Here is a 20,016-nt window from a genome sequence, read left to right on the forward strand (position 1 = left end):
ATAATGAACCCCCAATTTCATGGCCTCCCAAATTACCAGATGAAACCATGAATAATATGTTTTTTTCTGAGTTTGGTGCTTGAAGAATATGACTGGCCTGCACAGAGCCCTGACCTTAACCCCATCGAACACCTTTGGAAAGACTTTAAACCTCAAATCTGAATACAGTCTTATTATTTATTTCAAAATCTTGGGGAAAGCCCCCCTAGAAGAGTGGAGGCTGTTATAGCAGAAGATTAAAGTCCATGGTTTTGGAATGACATGTTCAACAATCACATATGGGTATAATGTTGAGGTGTCCACATACTTTTGGCCATGTGGTGTACATAGATTTTACTTCTCGTACTTGACAGATTTCTGATGAGGACTGGTGCCAAGTTCAATTTATTCATCCATAAAATCCTGGAAATTACAGTTCTCCCAGCCTAATAAACCAACACAGATTACAGGACATTGGAAACAAATACCCATGAAATAAATTCATGGATAAAAACAACACAAAACTGTATTCTAACAATAAAAACTTGTTGAGGTGGGGGCTGTTAAAGGACCATTCGAAACAACAGCATACATGCGTAATTATGTCCTTATACATTTCTGGTTGTACTGTTGTATCCCTGTGGTATAAAAAAGGTAAATTAAGGAAATAAAACAGGAAAAATGCTCTGCAGGGCTTCTGAAGACGTGAGGAGAGTCTATTGGGACTCTCCTTCTACTAATAAAAACTTGAATGTTTTACTGCATGAAAAACAAACACTAAAACCGACTTTACAGCGCCAAGATTTGAACCAAGGACACCCACAGGCGAAAGACCAACTGACAGTGACTTCTCACTATATGCTCATTGTAGCGGAAAATGCTCTTTCATTCCTGCTCTCCCCCTCCATCCTCATTTTGCCATTTCTGACCACTCCTGCTTCCGTCTCTGTCTACTTTTCTAGATAAGCCAGCCGAGACAGTGTCCAGACATGCTCTTCTTCCTCTGCAGTATGCTAGCTGGTCATCTGAGGGCGCTGTGCTGGACGACTACCGGACTGGAACTTCTACACACACCTCTGCCAGGTATGTCCATTGTATGTTTAAGGCACAGTGTTCATCTCTGATTGGTGTCAGGGGGAGTAACGTGGTTAAAACATGTTTTTGTTGCAACTTAGTGAGACTTTTATATTGTCCCTTAAAAAGTATTTCACCACATTTTTGTGAAGCAAAGGACCAAATTAGCTCATACATTAATTCCAGATTTAAGTAAAAATGATTGCTGATGGTGTTCTTCATGTCACTGATATTTATATTTCACCCTAAGCCATTTGCACTGACCCACCAGTCATAAATATACATTATGATAGCATGCCACTAAACCATGAAAAATGTGTGTGTGTGTGTATATATATATATATATATATATATATATATATATATATATATATATATATACATATATATATATATATATATATATGTGTGTGTGTGTGTGTGTGTGTGTATATATATATATATGTGTGTGTGTGTGTATATATCTTAGCAGACTGTCCCAACTTTGCTCTGAGTGGACTAATTGGCTCTATTTCCATGTGTTCTGCTGCAGAGGCAGATTTCGTGGCTCAGATACACTCCCATCTGTGTGACACAGCAAATAAGAAGAAACGGCACTATGGTAAGGTTAACCTGATATCCTCTCCCAAACACACACAAAGATCTTCCATTTCTTTGTGTCTTAACTTAAAACACTAAAAGCTTGTCACCTTGCCTCCTTGCCTTTATCAAATGATTCAGGGTGTGCTGTACCAAGTCACCCCCCATCAGATGCTCTGCTTCTTAAAAACGTGCATAAGACAATCACAAACTACCCAAATGACACCCTTCAATAATGCACTGTATATTAGGGCAGGGACGGTGTGGAATTTTTCTTACCGCACTTGAAAAGCAAGAAATTCCCACGGTATCGCAGTATACCGCAACCCCCTTACGAGAGTAGCCTAAGTTAGAGCGAGAATGGCAGGGTGCCTTAAGTGAGTGACGTCAGTGCCCGTGTGGTCGCGCAAGGAGAGCGAGCGGTAACGGAGAGTAGTGATGTGCGATACCTAGGGCTGGGCGATATGGAGAAAATCAAATATCACGATATTTTTGACCAAATACCTCGATATCGATACCTCAATGATATTGTAGTGTTGACTATTGGGGCTTTCACAAAATATTTTCACACTTAGATTTTTGATAAATAATCATCAGTAATGTGGATATAATGACTAAGTGGGCAAAAGGCAAATAATAGAACAGCTATAACAGTCTGGTAAGTTCAGAAAAATGACATCACTTTACTGTAATGCAGCCTTTAAAACCAGGAAAAGACAACACTTATGTCATATCACGATATTACGATATCCAAAATCTAAGACGATATCTAGTCTCGTATCACGATATCGATATAATATCGATATATTGCCCAGCTCTAGCGATACCACTTAATTCCTATTCGATCCGATACAAGTAATACCCAGGCTGGTATTGCCGATACCAATACTTTTTACGTATTTTATTTGTAGTGTGATGTGACAACTAGTTTAAAGTAAAGTAAAAAAGTAGGCTGTAGGCTTACCAATTCCAAATTATAGCTGCACAATGACAAGACAATAAACTACTCTCATATTATTTAATTATAAAGAAAATCTCAGAGAGAGCACTGATCTCAGGAAAGCTACTCATTGTTGCATTTATTTCATTAGGATAGCTTACTTCATGTTTCACTAGTATTTTCTGTTTGAACAAACTGCTTTATGTTAGCTTGTTGACGTGAACTTCATAAACTTCTGGTGTACTTACAAACTTTCCAATCCATCGTTTTATGAGTGCATAACCTATATATACTAGTGTAGACCTTTGGTATCATTTCGGGCATTATTAGTGGGGTCATTTAAGAGATACAAACGTGGGTCCATTAGCCCCACGCTAAGCTATTCAGTGGCTAACGCTACTCTACGCTAACTCGCCCAATGTTAGACCCAGGGGAAAAAAGCTTGTGGGGGGGTGTTTGGCTCGAGGTCATGGTGCAAAGGACCCTTCACTTTAAGTTACTTATGATAACAAACACTCACTCCAAATTACTGAGTTTAAATATTGATCTTTTTATATGAGAATCGATACTAGAGCAGGAGACGTTGGGATCGTAAATATCAATACTTTAGTATCGAGCTGCACATCACTAACTGAGAGTAGCGTATGAGTGCCGCTGTGAAGAAAAGAGAGAGGGAAAAGAGCTAGCAAAGATTATGTAAAATGAGTTAAAAGTGAAAAATAAAACAACAAGCTAGAACTTCTCAAGACACGGTGGCTTTATCTACCCCCAAAAAACATTGGCTTAAACCTTACAACATGTTGCAGCCCGAGTGCAGCCCGTCTAGCAGCTGAGCAGACAGAGAGCAGAGAGGGCGACTCGGCAGTCTGCTAACTTGTTGCTCTCTCTACCAATATAAGCCGTTCTGTTTTAAGCTACGAAACGTGCATGCAGTCTGAAATTCAACCATGCCGTTTTATCGGGATAAAGCTATAAACAGAAGGAAACTCTGTTAGCTGCTAGGCTAATGTGCAATGGTAAACACTGCAGCTGTAACGTTAATGCGTCTTACCTCAGCTGAGATCGGAGAAATTTCTCCGATACAAGACATTACACAGGTACTCTGGCATATAGGCCTGATAGTCAACACGAATGGAATGTTATTATGGGTCATGGAACATTGCGCTCCCCAACTCTCGAAGGGTCGGATTTGCTCCATCTTTTTATGATGATTTGTTTAGAAAACCTTGAATCCATGTAAGACACAATTTCATCAGACACAGTCCATGTCATTAGAATCAATGAATCCATGTCATTAGACACAACGTGCACATATGTGCAGGCCAGTACTTTTTTGCGGTGATGACGATGACGAGCTCAGACTCGCGGTAGGCGTCACTTGACCGCGGTATTGCGGTAACCGTCCCAGCCCTACTGTATATATAATCCCAACAGTCCCACTGGTAACTGCGTTGATCTGTTATCCAGACCGGGTTTTTCTATATTGGATATCTGTCTGTTCTTTTGATTCATGTGTGCCTTTGTGCCGTATCTAACAGAGAGCTGCTCAGAGGAGGCTGCACACACAGCGGTTAGATCTCTAATAGACCTGGGGGTGAGTGACAGCCTCAACAGTACGTGTGTGTGTGTGTGTGTGTGTGTGTGTGTGTGTGTGTGTGTGTGTGTGTGTGTGTGTGTGTGTGTGTGTGTGTGTGTGTGTGTGTGTGTGTGTGTGTGTGTGTGTGTGTGTGTGTGTGTGTGTGTGTGCGTTTCTAAATCTGTCTGTGTGCGGAGAATTACAATTCGACTCAGGATTGAAAGTTTAGGTGCCGTCCAACTCCCTAATAGTTTTACATGAATCCCAGTACAATGTTCCCAGGTGAAAATAAGAAAAAAGTGTTGCACTCTCTGGCTTCATATCTCTATTTATTCTGACGACGTTTCCTCATCAATGATTTTTGATTTGAAAAAGGCCTGTGGGCCGAAACGTCGTCAGAATAAATAGAGAGGTACATATAAAGGAAAAGTGTGCAACACTTTTTTCTTATTTTCAAGTTTACCTCCAGTGATCAGCACCTCACGACAACCCTTGGTGTGCGTGTTATATGTTCCCAGGTTCCCTGATTTTGTTGCAACAAGAGAGAAAGTGAGCCTGACTCGAGCCAACCATATCCAATCATCTTTGAGGCAGAAAAGTCGATCTTTAAAAAGACACTAGTGATTTTTTTATTAGAAATTGGAAAAGGGTAGCACAGGCAACACTTCGTTTTAGTCTGTTGTTGCCAAAGTGATACACATTTCACATTTTGGTCTTTAAAAAGAAAAATACTTATACCTATAATCCTACTATAATGTATAATATACTGTCGTCTATATCTATATACAGTACATTTAACACTATTATGTTTCAAACTATGATGGATGTAAATGTAAACATGTATAAATCATCACTGCTATCAGTGGTGTACTTAAGTAAAATTTTGACATACATGTACTTAACTTTAGTGCTTTCATTTCATGCTACGTTTTACTCAGTGTCTATATAGCCGCAGAGCAGCATGTTAGCAGAGCAACAGCTTCAGTTCTCCGTCTGTCTCTACACAGGATGAGTTCAAGCACAGCACTGAGTGTAGGTCACCCGTATGATGGCAGCGCTTCAGAGCCTAACACATAATCACTGTCGTTAGCTATTGGACTTTTTATTTTACTACATTTATACGATAGCTGTAGTTAATTGGCAGAAAATTATTTTACACATATAATATATAACCTGACTCCGCCAGATGGATTGCTTCGCGTTTGCTCGGCATATCCATCTGGGAACTTCCCGTTGGAGAACTTTTGGGAAGGTGTTGGTGATAGACGGGCCAAATCAACGAATCAGATCAAACTCTACGCTCATCTCATCCATGGAAGCTGCCATGTTGTTTAGACTAACAGTCGCTTCTCCTTGCGTCATACCTAAACCCGCCTCAAAACCAACACTGATTGGTCGGTCGTTTGGCGAACGGCTCCAAATTTTCTCTATCTCAAGATGCCAGACTGATCTGCGAGTAGAAAACTGGAGCTTGCGAGATCAGGACAGTCTCACGAGGCTATATAATATATGCTCAGCTTGTAAAATAAGATGTGTTATAAATTAAACGACCCAGCAGATAAAACATGCTAATAAAGTGCTGGTTGGTGTATTTTTAACTTTTGGTCAGAGCTAGGCTAGCTGTTTCCCCCTTGTTCCAGTCTTTATGCTAAGCTAATGGCATGCTGGCTGCACATGAGCATGATATTGATCTTTTAACTCTCGGCAAGAAAGCAAATAAATTTCCCAAAATACTGAACTATTCCTCTAGTATATAAGTACATTATGATGATAATATTTCAGTGCTGATTAAGATTTTGATTGCAGGGAAACTGTAAAGTGACATATTTCCCTTTTTCTTCCTACACTCCACTCAGTCACAAAGCCCAGATAAAGGCTTTATGTTTGTTGATGGATTATCAAGCTGCACAATTTTCAAGTCTGGGGTTATTGTTTTTCATGCAGTGCAAGAAGGAAAGCGAATGGTTTATATGAGCGTCTGTTATCTCCATCTGCACTGACTCTGCAAACGACAGCGATGAATAATAAAAAAGAGCCTGCATTCTATCTGATTAACACCAACTTCAATCTATGAACTGAATAGAAATGCCAGTTCTACTCTGAAAAATTGAGAAAAACAGCAGCTCACTCATAACTCCGATGCAGCCTTTTTATCGATAGATATATTATATGTTTCTGCACAAATCTCTACTCTCATAATTTACCACTCAGTAAAGTAGATAGTGTCTGTATCAATCAGTCTTCTCTATCAGTTGGTGGGTTGGGAATCACTGCCTTTTAAAAATAGAGCATCATTGACCTATATATCTGCAAAGATCTCATGAGGCCATATTCATTTTCTTATCAAGGTTATCGGTCGTTATCACACTAACAGCTAACTCCGCTCTGATGTCAAGACGGCTCGATTTCTAAGATCTACAGGTCAAATCAAAGGGGAAATGTGCGTCTAGTGTTTATACCATTATAACTGTAAAACGAAAAAGAAAGGACAGTGCTATCTGAAGTTTGACTCTCCCATTTCACTTCATTATTTTTTTTTTATGAGTGAATAAGGTGGTTCTTTTATTTATGTAACATATTTTTTCTTTCTTTTTCTTTTTTGAAGGTCTTGTTTTTATCTCTGTTATTACTTTTTATGTCGGCCTTGTGCAAAAAGCAGACTACTAAAGATAAGAAAAGCTCCGTGCTTGCAGTGTTCAAATAAAGGGTACTAAATAAAAAGCATTGTGGTTGCGAATGCCCTGACAGTGCTGTGTTTATGTTGGCTTCAGGTCCTTTCGGAGGAGTGTCAGAAAGGAGGCGTCTTCCTGGGTGTCAGCCCTTTGTTCCAGTTGTCTGAAAACAGGCAGAAACTGCATCGCTTCATCTCACAGTACCTCTACAATTAATGTGTTTAACTGTGCAGCGTGACTCGAGGCCCTGGCACGGCTTTGTTGTATTGCAGATTCTGACCTCATCCTCGGTTAGTGTTAGAGAAGCTTTTGTTCGTGTTAAAAAAGATGCATGCTGAGCCGGGATGTTCAAGCCTTTAGGTTAATTGCATTTAGATTTTTCAGTGATGAGACATTGATTTCAAGTTTGTCTTCAGTAATAGCATTAGCATAAAACCACAGGAGACGAGGATTATGAAGTCCCAGCAATCAGCTGTGAGGACTCTGCTCGGTGCAGCTCGGGTTTCGACCATGTTTATGTTGTAATGAAGGCCGTGCAAGTTTTGTTTGTAAAGTGAACATTAAGCCGAGCTATTTATTTTCACAAGTTGATCAGTTAACCAATGTTCAGATTGACAATAAACAAAATGCTTATTTCATCAACTCGACACGCTCTGTTGGTACAGTCAGGAGTCAGCACGGCTGTTTTTGTCCTTTTAACTGGATCATAAACCAAAGCTGCAGATCAGCTCTCGTCGACCGTGAAACCATACTGCCACCCGGTGGTGAACCGAGGGTTAAAGCCGCAATACTTTTCACACATGCATCCCAATAGCTGGATCTTAAATCCAAAGGACACACTATTGTACGCAGGGTTTAACTATATGTATTCACAAAATTCAGCATACTCAAAATAGTCAATGTATGAATTAAAAAAAATCCTTGATTTTTGAGTGTGCTGTTGTCACACAACACACTGCACAAAGGAAACTGAGGAGCTGCTCACAGCTTGAAAAAAACTCAAACTAATTTTGGATGAGGGTGAAACGTTTTTGAATCTATTAGTTTCACAATTTTCATTTTAAGTGACTCAATGGTCAAAAATAATTACCAGGTACAAAAAGTCACGTCATCACACTACTGCCAAATGCAAAATAGGTCCATCCAGTCTGGGTTTCTCTAAAGCTGTTTCTGTCAGTGAAAAAATAATTTTCTCCCAGGCATTGTAACGGACACATTTTGAAGACATCAGCATTTTTATTTGATTAATTTCCTCCATTTTACGAAAAATCTGCAGACTTTTAATGAGAAAGTGGCGGTTTAAATTCTGTTTTATAAACAATTTTTTATTTTTTTTTTACTTAAAAAAAAAAGTCATGAGGTTCAGTTTCTGCTCTATAGCATGAGTGGGTGGCTGCTGATCGAGGGGTATTTTCACTTTGAGTGATGACTCAATAACTGAGGTCAAGCTGCAAACGGCACGTTGAGTCACGTAATGATATGGTTTCATGTAGTAAAAATACCATGTTCTCCTCCCTCACAATTACTGTAGTATTATAACTAAAACATTCATCAGGAAACATGTTTTTATACATTTCCAGCGGATTTTCACACATTCTAGTAGAAGAAACAAAAACATTGAAACTCTTTGAAAATAGTCATTTATTGTGCGAAGCAGCCGATCAGAAGTGCAGTTTAACAGCAGATTGTCTCAGGGTTTAGACCACTTTGTTGATAATGGAGCCTAGTTGGTCTATCTGGCACTCCACCACATCTCCTTTCTGAAAGGAGAAACAATTAAACACATAGTTAAAATACACCTTTTACTTCTTTTAAATTGAACCACTCCCTCATAAAACACTGTTATGGACTATACAGAGTCCCTTTAACTCTGCATCATAGAATAAGTACTTTAAATGCAGCCATCAATTTCTTTTGGATAAAATGAAAGTAAAACTAGAGTTGATGTGCTGCTACAGACACAAGAACTTGTGGAAACTACTCATACTACATGTCCTAATTGTTTTGTCAGTTTCCCACATTAAATCACCTTGAGAAAGACGGGTGGCTTTCTGAACACACCCACGCCTGGAGGAGTGCCTGTCAGGAAAACGTCTCCTGGCGTCAATGTCACAAACCTGACAGGAGAAAAAGAAGCACACCGTGGCATGACTTGCTATTTTAATTTAACCTTTATTTATCCAGGTAAGTCGATGGAGAACTCATTTGCAACGACGACCTGTACATTCACACAGTTAGTCATACCTGGAAGCTGCCCAGTACAACCACAGTCTGATCTGCTGGCCACTGCTGAGTGGTTAGGGTTTAGGGCCTTGCTCAAGGGCACTTCAGTGGTGGTAATGAGGGAGGGTCACTTTCCCCACCCAGATTTTATCCTGTTGGTCTGGGGATTGAAAAGACGACCTCCCGGTCACAAGCTCTCTTCTTTAACCTTTAGGCCACCACTGCCCCTAGTGACTGTGGGAAGTGTGCCTTGTACAGTAGTTGGTCAACAAATTTAAATGAGGCAATGCAAAACAATAACTTCCCCAGAGTATCCTTGTGTATAACCAGATCCTGTGAAAGGTGCCATGGACTGCCATTTTTACAGAACAACACCGGCATTGTCACCAGTAACAATCTCCGATCCGATCACAGAACGCTCCAGTTGGTCAGGGTGCTTCAGGGTAAAAGGGTGCCAGCTGTGGTGGAGCAGTCTTAGTTGAAGCGTGTAATTTTAGCTTTGTGCTCGCACAGTGCTCCTTTTTTTTATTTTATTTTTTTTTTATTTCTGACATGATTTGATTTGCATAATTTCTGAAATGGAAACTGCACTCTCAGCTCAAGTTACTGAAGCATAAAAATGTAAGAGTTCTGAATATATTATGTAAATCTGTGAAGTTTGATCACGCAAAAAGCCCACCATCATGAGCAGAAATAGTGCACAGTGTGGACTTACTTTGAGACCCAGGCGACCAGCGCCTCCGTCTTGAAGATCATCTGATCAGTGTTGCTGCTCTGGACTGTGTCTCCATTAACCAGGCAGCGGACGCCCAGGTTGTGAGGATCTGGAGGGGGAGTGATTAAAACAGAAAGGCCTTAGAAGGTATTAAAAGGCTTCAATTTACAAAGCTCCTGAATATTTGCCTGCCGTAGGTAAGACGGTGTTTGCGGGCTGGGAGACGTTAATCATCTACAAACTACAAGTGAGGTGGCGCGACAGGGATTGTTGTGGCGTTTCAAAGCAAACACTGTCACCGCTGCTCACTGCAGGAGATAGGAAGCTCCTCTCATGATGGACAAAAACCTAAATGAACTTTTCAGTGGTTAGTTGGTCCATCCATCAATTTTCTGCCTCTTATCTTGGTCCAGGCCACGTTAATTCATTAATAATATTAAAAATGATTGTTATGTGGCCGGGTTGGCTCAGTGGGTAGAGCAGGCGCACATATACTGGGAGGTTTATGCCTCGACGCAGAGGTCCAGGGTTCGAATCAGACCTGTGACAATTTCCGGCATGTCTTCCCCCTCTCTCTCCCCCCTCTCATCTAGCTGTCCTGTCAAATTAAAGGCGGAAAAGCCCAAAAACATAATCTTAAAAAAAAAAAAAAAATTATGTACAGCTGGGAAGTACCGACCGATATCTGACAAAAATGTCAAATTCTTGTGCTTAATAAATATTACACTTCTATTCCCTAATCCCTACTGGTTTTCTGTCATTCTTTGACAATTGTGTTAAATTGCATTATTTAAAGTACGTATATATAATATTTGGTTACCACAAGTCTAAATATTTAATAGTAACCTAAAAGTAGCCATTATTATTTTAACAAACTTGGCGTGATTAATGAACTCTATGTTAATCTATTAACCAGGGCAAGGATCAATCCCAAGTATCGATTTACTTCTTAACAAAGTTACTTAAATATCTCCTCTTTGAAAGTTTCAAATTGTAAGAACCACACCTAAATTTAGACCGTTCTGTACACAGCGCTCAGCAAAAAGATCATTCAAAACCAAAATCTGACAACACGAGTCGTTTATTGTAGCTATTATACTGAGGGTTATCGTGCACCTCATGCTGAGCCTGAAGATTCATATCCTTGACTCGGAGATTAATCTGAATTTTTTTATGAATTCTAGATTGATATTGCCACGATCGTGACATAAATATAACGCACATTCATCTGGAATGTTTTCAACCGCAGAAATCCATTGAGACTTATTTATCATAATCACGTGATTCACCAGATTGTCTTTAATTCTCTCCCTGCTGATTTCAAGTTTCCCTCTCACCTTTCACAGCGTTGGTGGTCACTAAAGCAGGGCCCAGCGGACAGAAGCTGTCAAACGTTTTTCCCAGCAGCCACTGCTTTCCGTTGCGCTTCATCTGCCAGTCGCGTGCGCTGACGTCATTGGCCACAGTGAACCCGGCCACGTAGGAAAGAGCGTCTTCCTCCTGAACAACAAGGGGAGAGGAAATGGGAGTCAGAACGAGACCAGAGCGTCAAAGTGTCGTGGCCATCTGAGGCGGTGATGCAACGCTCACCTTGATGTGTTTTCCTCTTCGTCCAATCACAAAGGCCAGCTCCACCTCCCAGTCCACCTCCTGACAGAAGCAAATACAACAGTGTCCCAATAACAAGCTACACATGAATTCCAAGCAGGTTTTTATTCGGTAGTGTCTTCACAAAACGACAAAGTAAAGAATACTTCAAATATAGTAAGGACTTGGGAGACAAAACGTGAAGAAGAGACCCCAACACACAGTGTCCTGTGTTCCCATCTCTTGAAAAAAAAAACGTCTTGGACAAAAAGAGTGAAGCACATTTGTCTTAACTTTTATTTCTAGACAAAGTGCTCAAGAGATGCAAAATGACACTCGTCTCCTGCTGGGGATAAAGTTTACCCTTGTAAGTACTTTTTTACAACTCAACTATCAAAAAAAAGTTTATTTCCATTTGCCCAGATACTGATGGGCACAATACTCCAATTTAATTAACCTGCTTGATAAAATGCTAAAACCAGTGTAAAAAATTCTTGGGGATTACTTTGGATCCTAAACTAAATATTCAGCTCAGTGAGAAATCTCTGCTGAAAGGAACTTTGCAAATTTAGACACCAACTTGGACACGAAGATTTATAGGAAAAAAAAGTCATCCAATCTTTTATTACATTATGCCTCGACTACTACAACGCCTTGTTTAACTGCCTCAACAAATCTCTATCTCGACTGGAACTGGTCCAAAGCTTTGCAGCAACATAGATCACACATTATACCTTGTATATCTTCTCTTCATTGGCTCCCTGTTATTTATAGGATTGGTTTTAAAGGTCCCATGGCATGAAAATGTCACTTTATGAGGTTTTTTAACATTAATATGCGTTCCCCCAGCCTGCCTATGGTCCCCTGGGACCATAGGCAGGTATAGATAAATGGCGATAGGTGTAAACCGAGCCCTGGGTATCCTGCTCTGCCTTTGAGAAAATGAAAGCTCAGATGGGCCGATCTGGAATCTTGCGCCTTATGAGGTCATAATCAACGTATTTTTATGCGCATTTTGAAGTATCGCATTAGAAAATGTTGATGGAAACTGCTAAATTAGGAAAAGTTCCTCAAATTTGCTTTTGTGACTGATGGGAACAATAGTCTTTGACATTGGTCCAGCATTAAGCATAAAAAAGAACAAAAGTAAAAGTTACATCCCATGAACCAGGTGGTTCAGTGTTGTGCAACAGCATCACCTGATGTGTTCCTCTAATCAATCATATCTTCTCAGACTCCGGCTGCTGCCACTCAGCGGTTAGGTGACTTTTCTAAGCATTTGATCTCAGTCCAATGGGAGCGAGATAAGCTGCAAAGTCACATTCAGTTCTCCACTGGCTTTGTCTGACAGAAGGGTGTAACTTTGACTTCAACATTGAGATCTCCAACTATGTAGGGCGGTCCCAGAACATGTCTGCCCAAATCTGCCCATCTGCTGATGGGTCTGAAATTCTGTTTCCTTATACTTCTGGCTCTGTGCCTGCTTCTTCTTACAGACACTTAATCAAGTGTTGTTTTGTGTTTTGGGGAATGAGGAAACATAAAAAAAAAAACGTCTTTACACAATGTCATGACAACCTTCAGTATGAAACGTATGTGGGGCAGGAATAACGTTACGGAGTAACTTTCATATGCGGTGCTCCATGTGTGAGAGAATATAAAACAGTCACGTGACTGGGGGCAATGGGCATCGCTGAGGGCAAGATTGGATGATATAGCGATTTAATTTGATTTAACTTTGGTAATGATGGTCGTATTATCAGAAGGGCAGCTAAGTCATTCAGGGCAAACGGGCAGTTGCCCGGCAACAACAGCCCGTAACTGTGCATGTCCCTGGTAAAATGCACAGAGCATATGCTGTGTATATATATACAGAATTTTCCATATTTGGATTAACAGAAACATCCGTAAACTTAACGGAAAATGTACTGGTAGGCCTGTCACGATAACAAATTTTGCTGGACGATAAATTGTCCCAGAAATTATTGCGATAAACGATAATATTGTTGTTGAGAGACCATTTTCATCTAATATAATGATAATGGCATAATAATGCAGGTACACCTTTTCAAAGATCAATAAACTTATTTCTAAAGAATATTTAACACTGGAACTGGAAGACATTTTAAATATCCACAATATGTCTTTGATCTCTTTAGTCTTTCACGCTGTTTGTTTGCCGTTTGTGACACGTATGTTCTCCCAGGTAATTCATAGCCTGCTGGCTGTCAAACATTTGCAGCATTCCTCGAGTGTTTGTGCGATAGACTACAGACTCTGTACTACATTTAACAATTATTTAACACTAAATATTACACTTAAATAATATATAATTAATAAATTAAATCTATCTGGCTATCTGCCACATGGCAGTAAATGTTTGTACCAAAATAGTTCTGTTTTTCAGCCTTCATTTTTGGCGAAGGCGGCTTCTGCTCCTCTGCAGGTCGGAGCTTCGTGGGGCGGGCCGACACACACACACACACACACACACACACACACACACACACACACACACACACACACACACACACACACGCAACTCTGACATACTTTCCACATCACCTCCGTGTCCGCGGACAGCTGTAGGCTTGTACCGGTTAATGTTCTGTGCTATGTTTTGTGTGTTGAACACATGCAGCCACTTTCCTGAAACCGCTGTGCGAGACGGACACAAGTCCACAGCGTGTGTATGTCCGAGCCTGTCCCCCGCCTCCACCTGCAGGTTGTCAGCTGTGTGGTTTGGAATGAAAGGGAGAAAACGGGACGCCGAGTAACACGGTTGATATACTTTTATTCTCTCTCTCTCTCTCTCTCTCTCTCTCTCTCTCTCTCTCTCTCTCTCTCTCTCTCTCTCTCTCTCTCTCTCTGGAGTCCCGCCCACACAAAGACCATGCATAAAGTTTCTCACCAGGCTCTCTGAGGGCAGTATGATGTCATCATACGGCCCCGTGATGGCGCTTGGGAATTTACTGAAGATGATCGGTTCTTTGGGGATCGGGGCGTTCTGTTCCAGGCAGTGGTCCCGGTAGTTCATACCCACACACACCACCTTCTCCGGGGCCAACACAGGAGACAGCAGCTGGATGTCCGATCGCTCCACCACACACTGACCGGACGACAAGGCTCTGAGGAGGAGGAGGAGTTAGCAAGATGATGATTTGGTAGGTGAATGAAGTACTGTGATTGAGTAAGATTTGACGCAGTCTACGCTCTCAATGTATAAAACCAAGGAATGCTGAGAGGCCTTCAGTTGCTCTGCAGTCTAACTCAGGCCTTTTGCTTGAATGAAGATCTTATGCACCATCCCGTTCTCCCTGACAATTCCTTGATTTGTAAAATCGGCACCTAGGAAACCCACGGCAGTTGATTGAAGAGGAAGACTCAGATGTTGAGGCAGATAAAGTTTTAGGAAGAAAGAGGATGTAGGAGGAAGATGCTAATTTAACGATGCACAAAGAAGATGGTTGTAATGATTTAGGGAGAAGAGGAAGATGTTAATTCAGGAAAGGATGTTGATGTTGGAACAAGATGATGATGATTTAAGACTTGACAATTTACTTGATTGAGGAAGATGGTGATTTATCATCTGTGTTTTATACGATGAGCGTGATTTATGAAGACTATTAAACAAGAATAGGTTTCTGATTTAGAAACGTGAGGATTTAAGAAGAGAAGATTAGGATGAAGGATGAAAATGATTAAGCAAATTAAATCTTTGGAGAGTACATTTATTCAGAAAAAAACGTGCTGATTTAAGTAGATTACAGTAAATGTGAAGATGATTTATTAAGAAGATGTTGAGTATGACGAGGAAGACGATGATTTGGTAAAAAGAAAAGCATAATCAAGGAAGATGATGATGACTGAGGACCAATTAGGACAAAGGTACAGTGCATACGTTAAGTATTCACAGCGCTTCACTTTTTCCACATTTAATTATGTTACAGCCTTATTCCAAAATGGATTAAATTACTTTTTTTCGTCAAAATTCTACACACAATACCCCATAATGACAACATGAAAAAGGGTTTTTTTAAATGTTTGCAAATTTATTAGAAGTACATAACGAAAATATAATATACATAAGTATTCACAGCCTTTAATCAATAATTTGTTGTGGCACCTTTGGCAGCAATTACAGCCTCAAGTATTTTGGAATATGAAGCCACAAGCTTGGCACACCCATCTTTGGCCAGTTTGGCCCATTCCTCTTTACAGAACGTCCCGAGCTCCACAGGTTGGATGGGGAGCGTCGGTGCACAGCCTTTGTCAGAGATGTTCAATGGGATTCAAGTCTGGGCTCTGGCTGGGCCACTCTAGGACATTTACAGAGTTGTCCTGAAGCCACTCCTTCGATATCTTGGCTGTGTGCTTAGGGTCGTTGTCCTGTTGAAAGATGAACCATCGCCCCAGTCTGAGGTCAAGAGCGCTCTGGAGCAGGTTTTCTTCAAGGATGTCTCTGTACATTGCTGCATTCATCTTTCCCTCAATCCTGACTAGTCTCCCAGATCCTGCCACTGAAAAACATCCCCACAGCATGATGCTGCCACCACCATGCTTCACTGTAGGGATGGTATTGGCCAGGTGATGAGCGGTGCTTGGCGTCCTCCAAACATAACGCTTGGCATTCACGCCAAAAATTTCAATCTTTGTCTCATCAGAGTCTGAGAGTCTTTCAGGTGCCTTTTGGCAAACTCCAAGCGGGTTGCCATGTGCCTTTTACTAAGGAGTGGCTTCTGTCTGGCCACTCTACCATACAGGCCTGATTGGTGGGCTGTAGGAAGAGTCCTGGTGGTTCCAAACTTCTTCCATTTACGGATGATGGAGGCCACTGTGCTCATTGGGACCTTTTAAAGCAGCAGAAATGTTTCTGTACCCTTCCCCAGATCTGTGCTCCCGAGACAATCCTGTCTCTGAGGTCTACAGACAATTCCTTCGACTTCATGCTTGTTTTGTGGTCTGACATAGGCCTGTCACGATAACAATAAATTGTCCCAGAAATTATTGCGATAAACGATAATATTGTCGTTGAGAGACCATTTTCATCTAATATAATGATAATGGCATAATAATGCAGGTACACCTTTTCAAAGATCAATAAACTTTTATTTCTAAAGAATATTTAACACTGGAACTGGAAGACATTTTAAATATCCACAATATGTCTTTGATCTCTTTAGTCTTTCACGCTGTTTGTTTGCCGTTTGTGACACGTATGTTCTCCCAGGTAATTCATAGCCTGCTGGCTGTCAAACGTTTGCAGCATTCCTCGAGTGTTTGTGCGATAGACTACAGACTCTGTACTACATTTAACAATTATTTAACACTAAATATTACATTTAAATAATATATAATTAATACACTTAATCTATCTATATGGCTATCTGCCACATGGCGAGTAAACATTTGTACCAAAATAGTTCTGTTTTTCAGCCTTCATTTTGGCGAAGGTGCGGCTTCTGCTCCTCTGCAGGTCGGAGCTTCGTGGGGGCGGGCCGACACACACACACACACACACACACCACACACACACACACACACACGCAACTCTGACATACTTTCCACACTCCGTGTCCGCGGACAGCTGTAGGCTTGTACCGGTTAATGTTCTGTGCTATGTTTTGTGTGTTGAACACATGCAGCCACTTTCCTGAAACCGCTTGCGAGACTGACACAAGTCCACAGCGGTGTGTATGTCCGAGCCTAGTACCCTATATTTATCCGAGCCTGTCCCCCGCCTCCACCTGTAGGTTGTCAGCTGTGTGGTTTGGAATGAAAGGGAGAAAACGGGACGCCGAGTAACACGGTTGATATCGCTCATATACTTTTATTTTTATTTTTTTCTGTCTCTCTCTCTCCGTCCGGAGTCCTGCCCACACAAAGACCATGCGCCTGACAAAGAGGGTTCACTCCTCGTTACGCTAAGGAACCGAGAGTGGTCCTCCAGTCTCTCTGGTAGAGAGAGAGAGAGAGAGAGAGAGAGAGAGAGAGAGAGAAAACAAACAAGCATGCAAATGGAAATTATCGCGGCCAGAAAAATGATCGAGCTAATTTTTTTTATCGTGCAATTAATTGATTTATTGACTATCGTGACAGGCCTACGTGCACTGTTAACTGTGGGCCCTTATATAGACAGGTGTGGGCCTTTCCAAATCATGTCCAATCAACTGAATTTACCACAGTTGGACTCAAATTAAGCTGTAGAAACATATCAAGGATGATCAGTGGAAACAGAATGCACCTGAGCTCAATTTTGAGCTTGATCGCAAAGGCTGTGAATACTTATGTACAAGTGATTTCTTCGTTATTTTATTTTTAATAAATTTGCAAAAATCTCAAACGAACTTTTTTTAAGTTCTCATTATGGGGTATTATGCGTAGAGTTTTGAGGAAAAAAATAGTTTTAATCCATTTTGGAATAAGGCTATAACATAACAAAATGTTGAAAAAGTGAAGCGCTGTGAATACTTTCCGTATGCACTGTATTTAGTAATAATAAGACTGAATGTGGTAGATACCTCTGGGCACACTCCAGACCCTGGTCTCCCAGCTCCAGCAGCTCTCTCATGGTCGAGGGCATGGACGGGTCAAACGCCTTCAGATCAACCACACCCAGCCCTTCGTCACCTTGCTCCACGCCCACTCTGATGTCTCCTCCGTCACCATGGCGATGAAACTGCACCAGGCGCATTGCTGCACCACTCAGGCCTCGCCTCTGTGGGTCTGTCCTTTGTTGCCTTTGAGAGAATAAACTCCTGAAGATGCAAAAGCAGCGAAGAGGAAGTCTCATCTGTTGAGGACACAAGAAGTGAAAGTGATGTGAGGAGGAGAAGAGGAAGAAAAATACAAGTTCTTCCTTGAAGCTCTCCAATCTCTTCCGTTTGTCACTGATTTTAAAGTTGAATAAAAAAAGAGCAAAAGCAGCAAATCCTCCCATTTAAAGCAACACTATGTAACTTTTCCCACTTATGTCCCCCTACAGGTTGTCTCATTGGAACTACAGCCACACGAGCTGTTGTTCCAGGAACCAATATGAAGTTTGGCATTTTTCAAGTAATCTTTTATCCCCCCAAAAAAAATCTGTATTTACAGTTCAGTCAACTAATAGATTTCTTGACTTATCATTTCAGCACTGGTCCTGCTCTAAAAGGACATAACCTTTCCATGTCTATGGCCCATCCAGTATCGGTATCGGCTCCGATACTGCCTAAAACGCTGTTATCGGTATCGAGAAGTATTGGAGTTTATGCACCGATCCGATACCACGTAATAAAGACCTAAAGAAAATCTACGTTAAAGTATTTTATGTTTTTTTCCGTTATAACTGCATAATAAAAGAAAGTCCTGTGGCATTCATTTGTTTGTTCATGTTTCACAAAGAGTTTAACCTGAGCCAGACCGACAACAAAGATAGAAATAATATCACATCCATATAGGGATAGTAGTATACAGTTGTTAAAACATAATAAAATATATGAAACACTGGTATCGGATCGGTAGGCTACTCGGTATTGGCCGATACGCAAGTTCAGTGTATCAGAATCAGTATCGAGAAGCAAAAAATGTTTGGCCGAAAAAAAGATGGGCCATCTCTACTACCACATTGGTCTTTCTTCGGACAGAGGCAGCTGGCAAATTGTGTGAAACACAATTCTGGCATGTTCCTATAAAAAAAAAAAAACACCTGTTTGTTAAACTTTCTGAAATTTCTTCAGGCTTTTATCCTACTTTTCTGACTTTAACTGTCTGAAGGAAAGGTTTTAAACGGCCAATACTCTTACACCCGCGCTAGGCCTACTCGCTACCCAACCTAGTTTGTCGAGAGAAGGCTGTCAAAATGGATACAAGTCCAAATCATGTCCGCATCCGCAATGGCTTACGTGCAGTTTAGTGTCCCAAATTATTTTCCAAAAACTGTGTCACAAGTGACGAGGGTCTTATTTGAGACAGGTGGTTTAGCAGGTTCATAATTAATTAGGACATTGTATGGGGAATTTGGGACCCTAAACTGCACGTAGCCTACCAACTGCAATGTAGCTACACTTATCCGTGTCTGCTATCACTTGATAATAGAGCTGTAAATCATAACCACGACAATAAAAGCATGACCTGCCTACCTGCAGCTCGAACTGAAGCTGTGCAGTATGATTTTTATCTGAGATAAAATGCCATTTCAAAAGGAGAGTGACACTTTAAACTGCTACTGACAGACAGTGATTACTTCTGCCTTGCCCTTTGTACTGTCACTAGTTACTCACCTCTTCCTTTCTGCACAGAAAACACTACATTTAACTACTTCCGGTTAGTGTTTGTAGTTCTGTCAGTCAAGTCAGAAGCGAGGTAAAGTCTGGGTAACGTGCCCAACGAAAGCTAATGACAGTGTAGCCATGTTGCTAAATAAAAGTGCTATGTTGGTCATGTGATCATCTTAATGCTGCTTATCGCGTTAGTTGAATTAGCTCTAGAAACTACATAGACAGTAAAAGATAAACTACAATTCCCTACCATATCCTTAAACGGGCCTTCACGAGCAGTGGGAATTTAGCTACTTTCGCGCACTTGATAGCCTACAACTAACTAGCTTCCATAACGATATAATTAACAATTTCACTAGATTCCGAGTACACACTAACTACTTCATGTGGAACCACAAGGTACTTGATATTTC

At 40.9% G+C, this 20,016-nt stretch overlaps 2 protein-coding genes across 5 annotated transcripts in view; one reads left to right on the top strand and one right to left on the bottom strand.

Annotated features, from left to right (window-relative positions):
* Window positions 1–7,484, top strand: part of gpat2 (glycerol-3-phosphate acyltransferase 2, mitochondrial) — a 180,701-nt gene extending 173,217 nt beyond the window's left edge. Inside the window, exons 21-24 of one of the 2 annotated variants that reach the window (XM_039802631.1) lie at window positions 942–1,062; window positions 1,586–1,654; window positions 4,111–4,166; window positions 6,920–7,484. In XM_039802631.1, the coding sequence (XP_039658565.1) occupies window positions 942–1,062; window positions 1,586–1,654; window positions 4,111–4,166; window positions 6,920–7,036 (363 nt within the window). In that variant the 3' untranslated portion in view covers window positions 7,037–7,484. The remainder of the gene's footprint in view (window positions 1–941; window positions 1,063–1,585; window positions 1,655–4,110; window positions 4,167–6,919) is intronic. The other variant, XM_039802632.1, reaches the window with a different exon arrangement.
* A 959-nt stretch (window positions 7,485–8,443) lies between these two features.
* On the bottom strand, window positions 8,444–19,761 carry fahd2a (fumarylacetoacetate hydrolase domain containing 2A). Of its 3 annotated transcripts, none has more exons than XM_039802635.1 (8): window positions 19,607–19,761; window positions 17,867–18,138; window positions 14,257–14,473; window positions 11,349–11,408; window positions 11,096–11,258; window positions 9,759–9,867; window positions 8,850–8,937; window positions 8,444–8,580 (listed from the first exon to the last, which is right to left on the bottom strand). In XM_039802635.1, exons 2-8 carry the CDS (start codon window positions 18,136–18,138, stop codon window positions 8,518–8,520), a joined length of 972 nt encoding a protein of 323 aa, XP_039658569.1. In that variant the 5' UTR covers window positions 19,607–19,761; the 3' UTR covers window positions 8,444–8,517. The 3 variants fall into 3 exon arrangements, with proteins under 3 accessions (XP_039658569.1, XP_039658568.1, XP_039658570.1); XM_039802634.1 differs by lacking the exon at window positions 19,607–19,761 and adding an exon at window positions 19,466–19,600; XM_039802636.1 differs by lacking the exon at window positions 19,607–19,761 and adding an exon at window positions 18,948–18,970.
* Between the last annotated feature and the right edge of the window lie 255 nt (window positions 19,762–20,016).

The sequence above is a fragment of the Perca fluviatilis genome, chromosome 6 (genome assembly GCF_010015445.1).
Source record: "Perca fluviatilis chromosome 6, GENO_Pfluv_1.0, whole genome shotgun sequence".
NCBI classification, from domain to species: Eukaryota; Metazoa; Chordata; class Actinopteri; order Perciformes; family Percidae; genus Perca; species Perca fluviatilis.

Bases quoted from the DNA above. Each gene is read 5' to 3' on its own strand.
- fahd2a (XM_039802635.1), bottom strand. From the start codon at position 18,138: ATGAGACTTCCTCTTCGCTGCTTTTGCATCTTCAGGAGTTTATTCTCT. The intron at 9,868-11,095 runs GTGAGAGGGAAA...CTCCCCCTCCAG, and splicing joins GACCACCAACGCTGTGAAAG to ATCCTCACAACCTGGGCGTC. The intron at 8,938-9,758 runs GTAAGTCCACAC...TTCTCCTGTCAG, and splicing joins CTGGTCGCCTGGGTCTCAAA to GTTTGTGACATTGACGCCAG.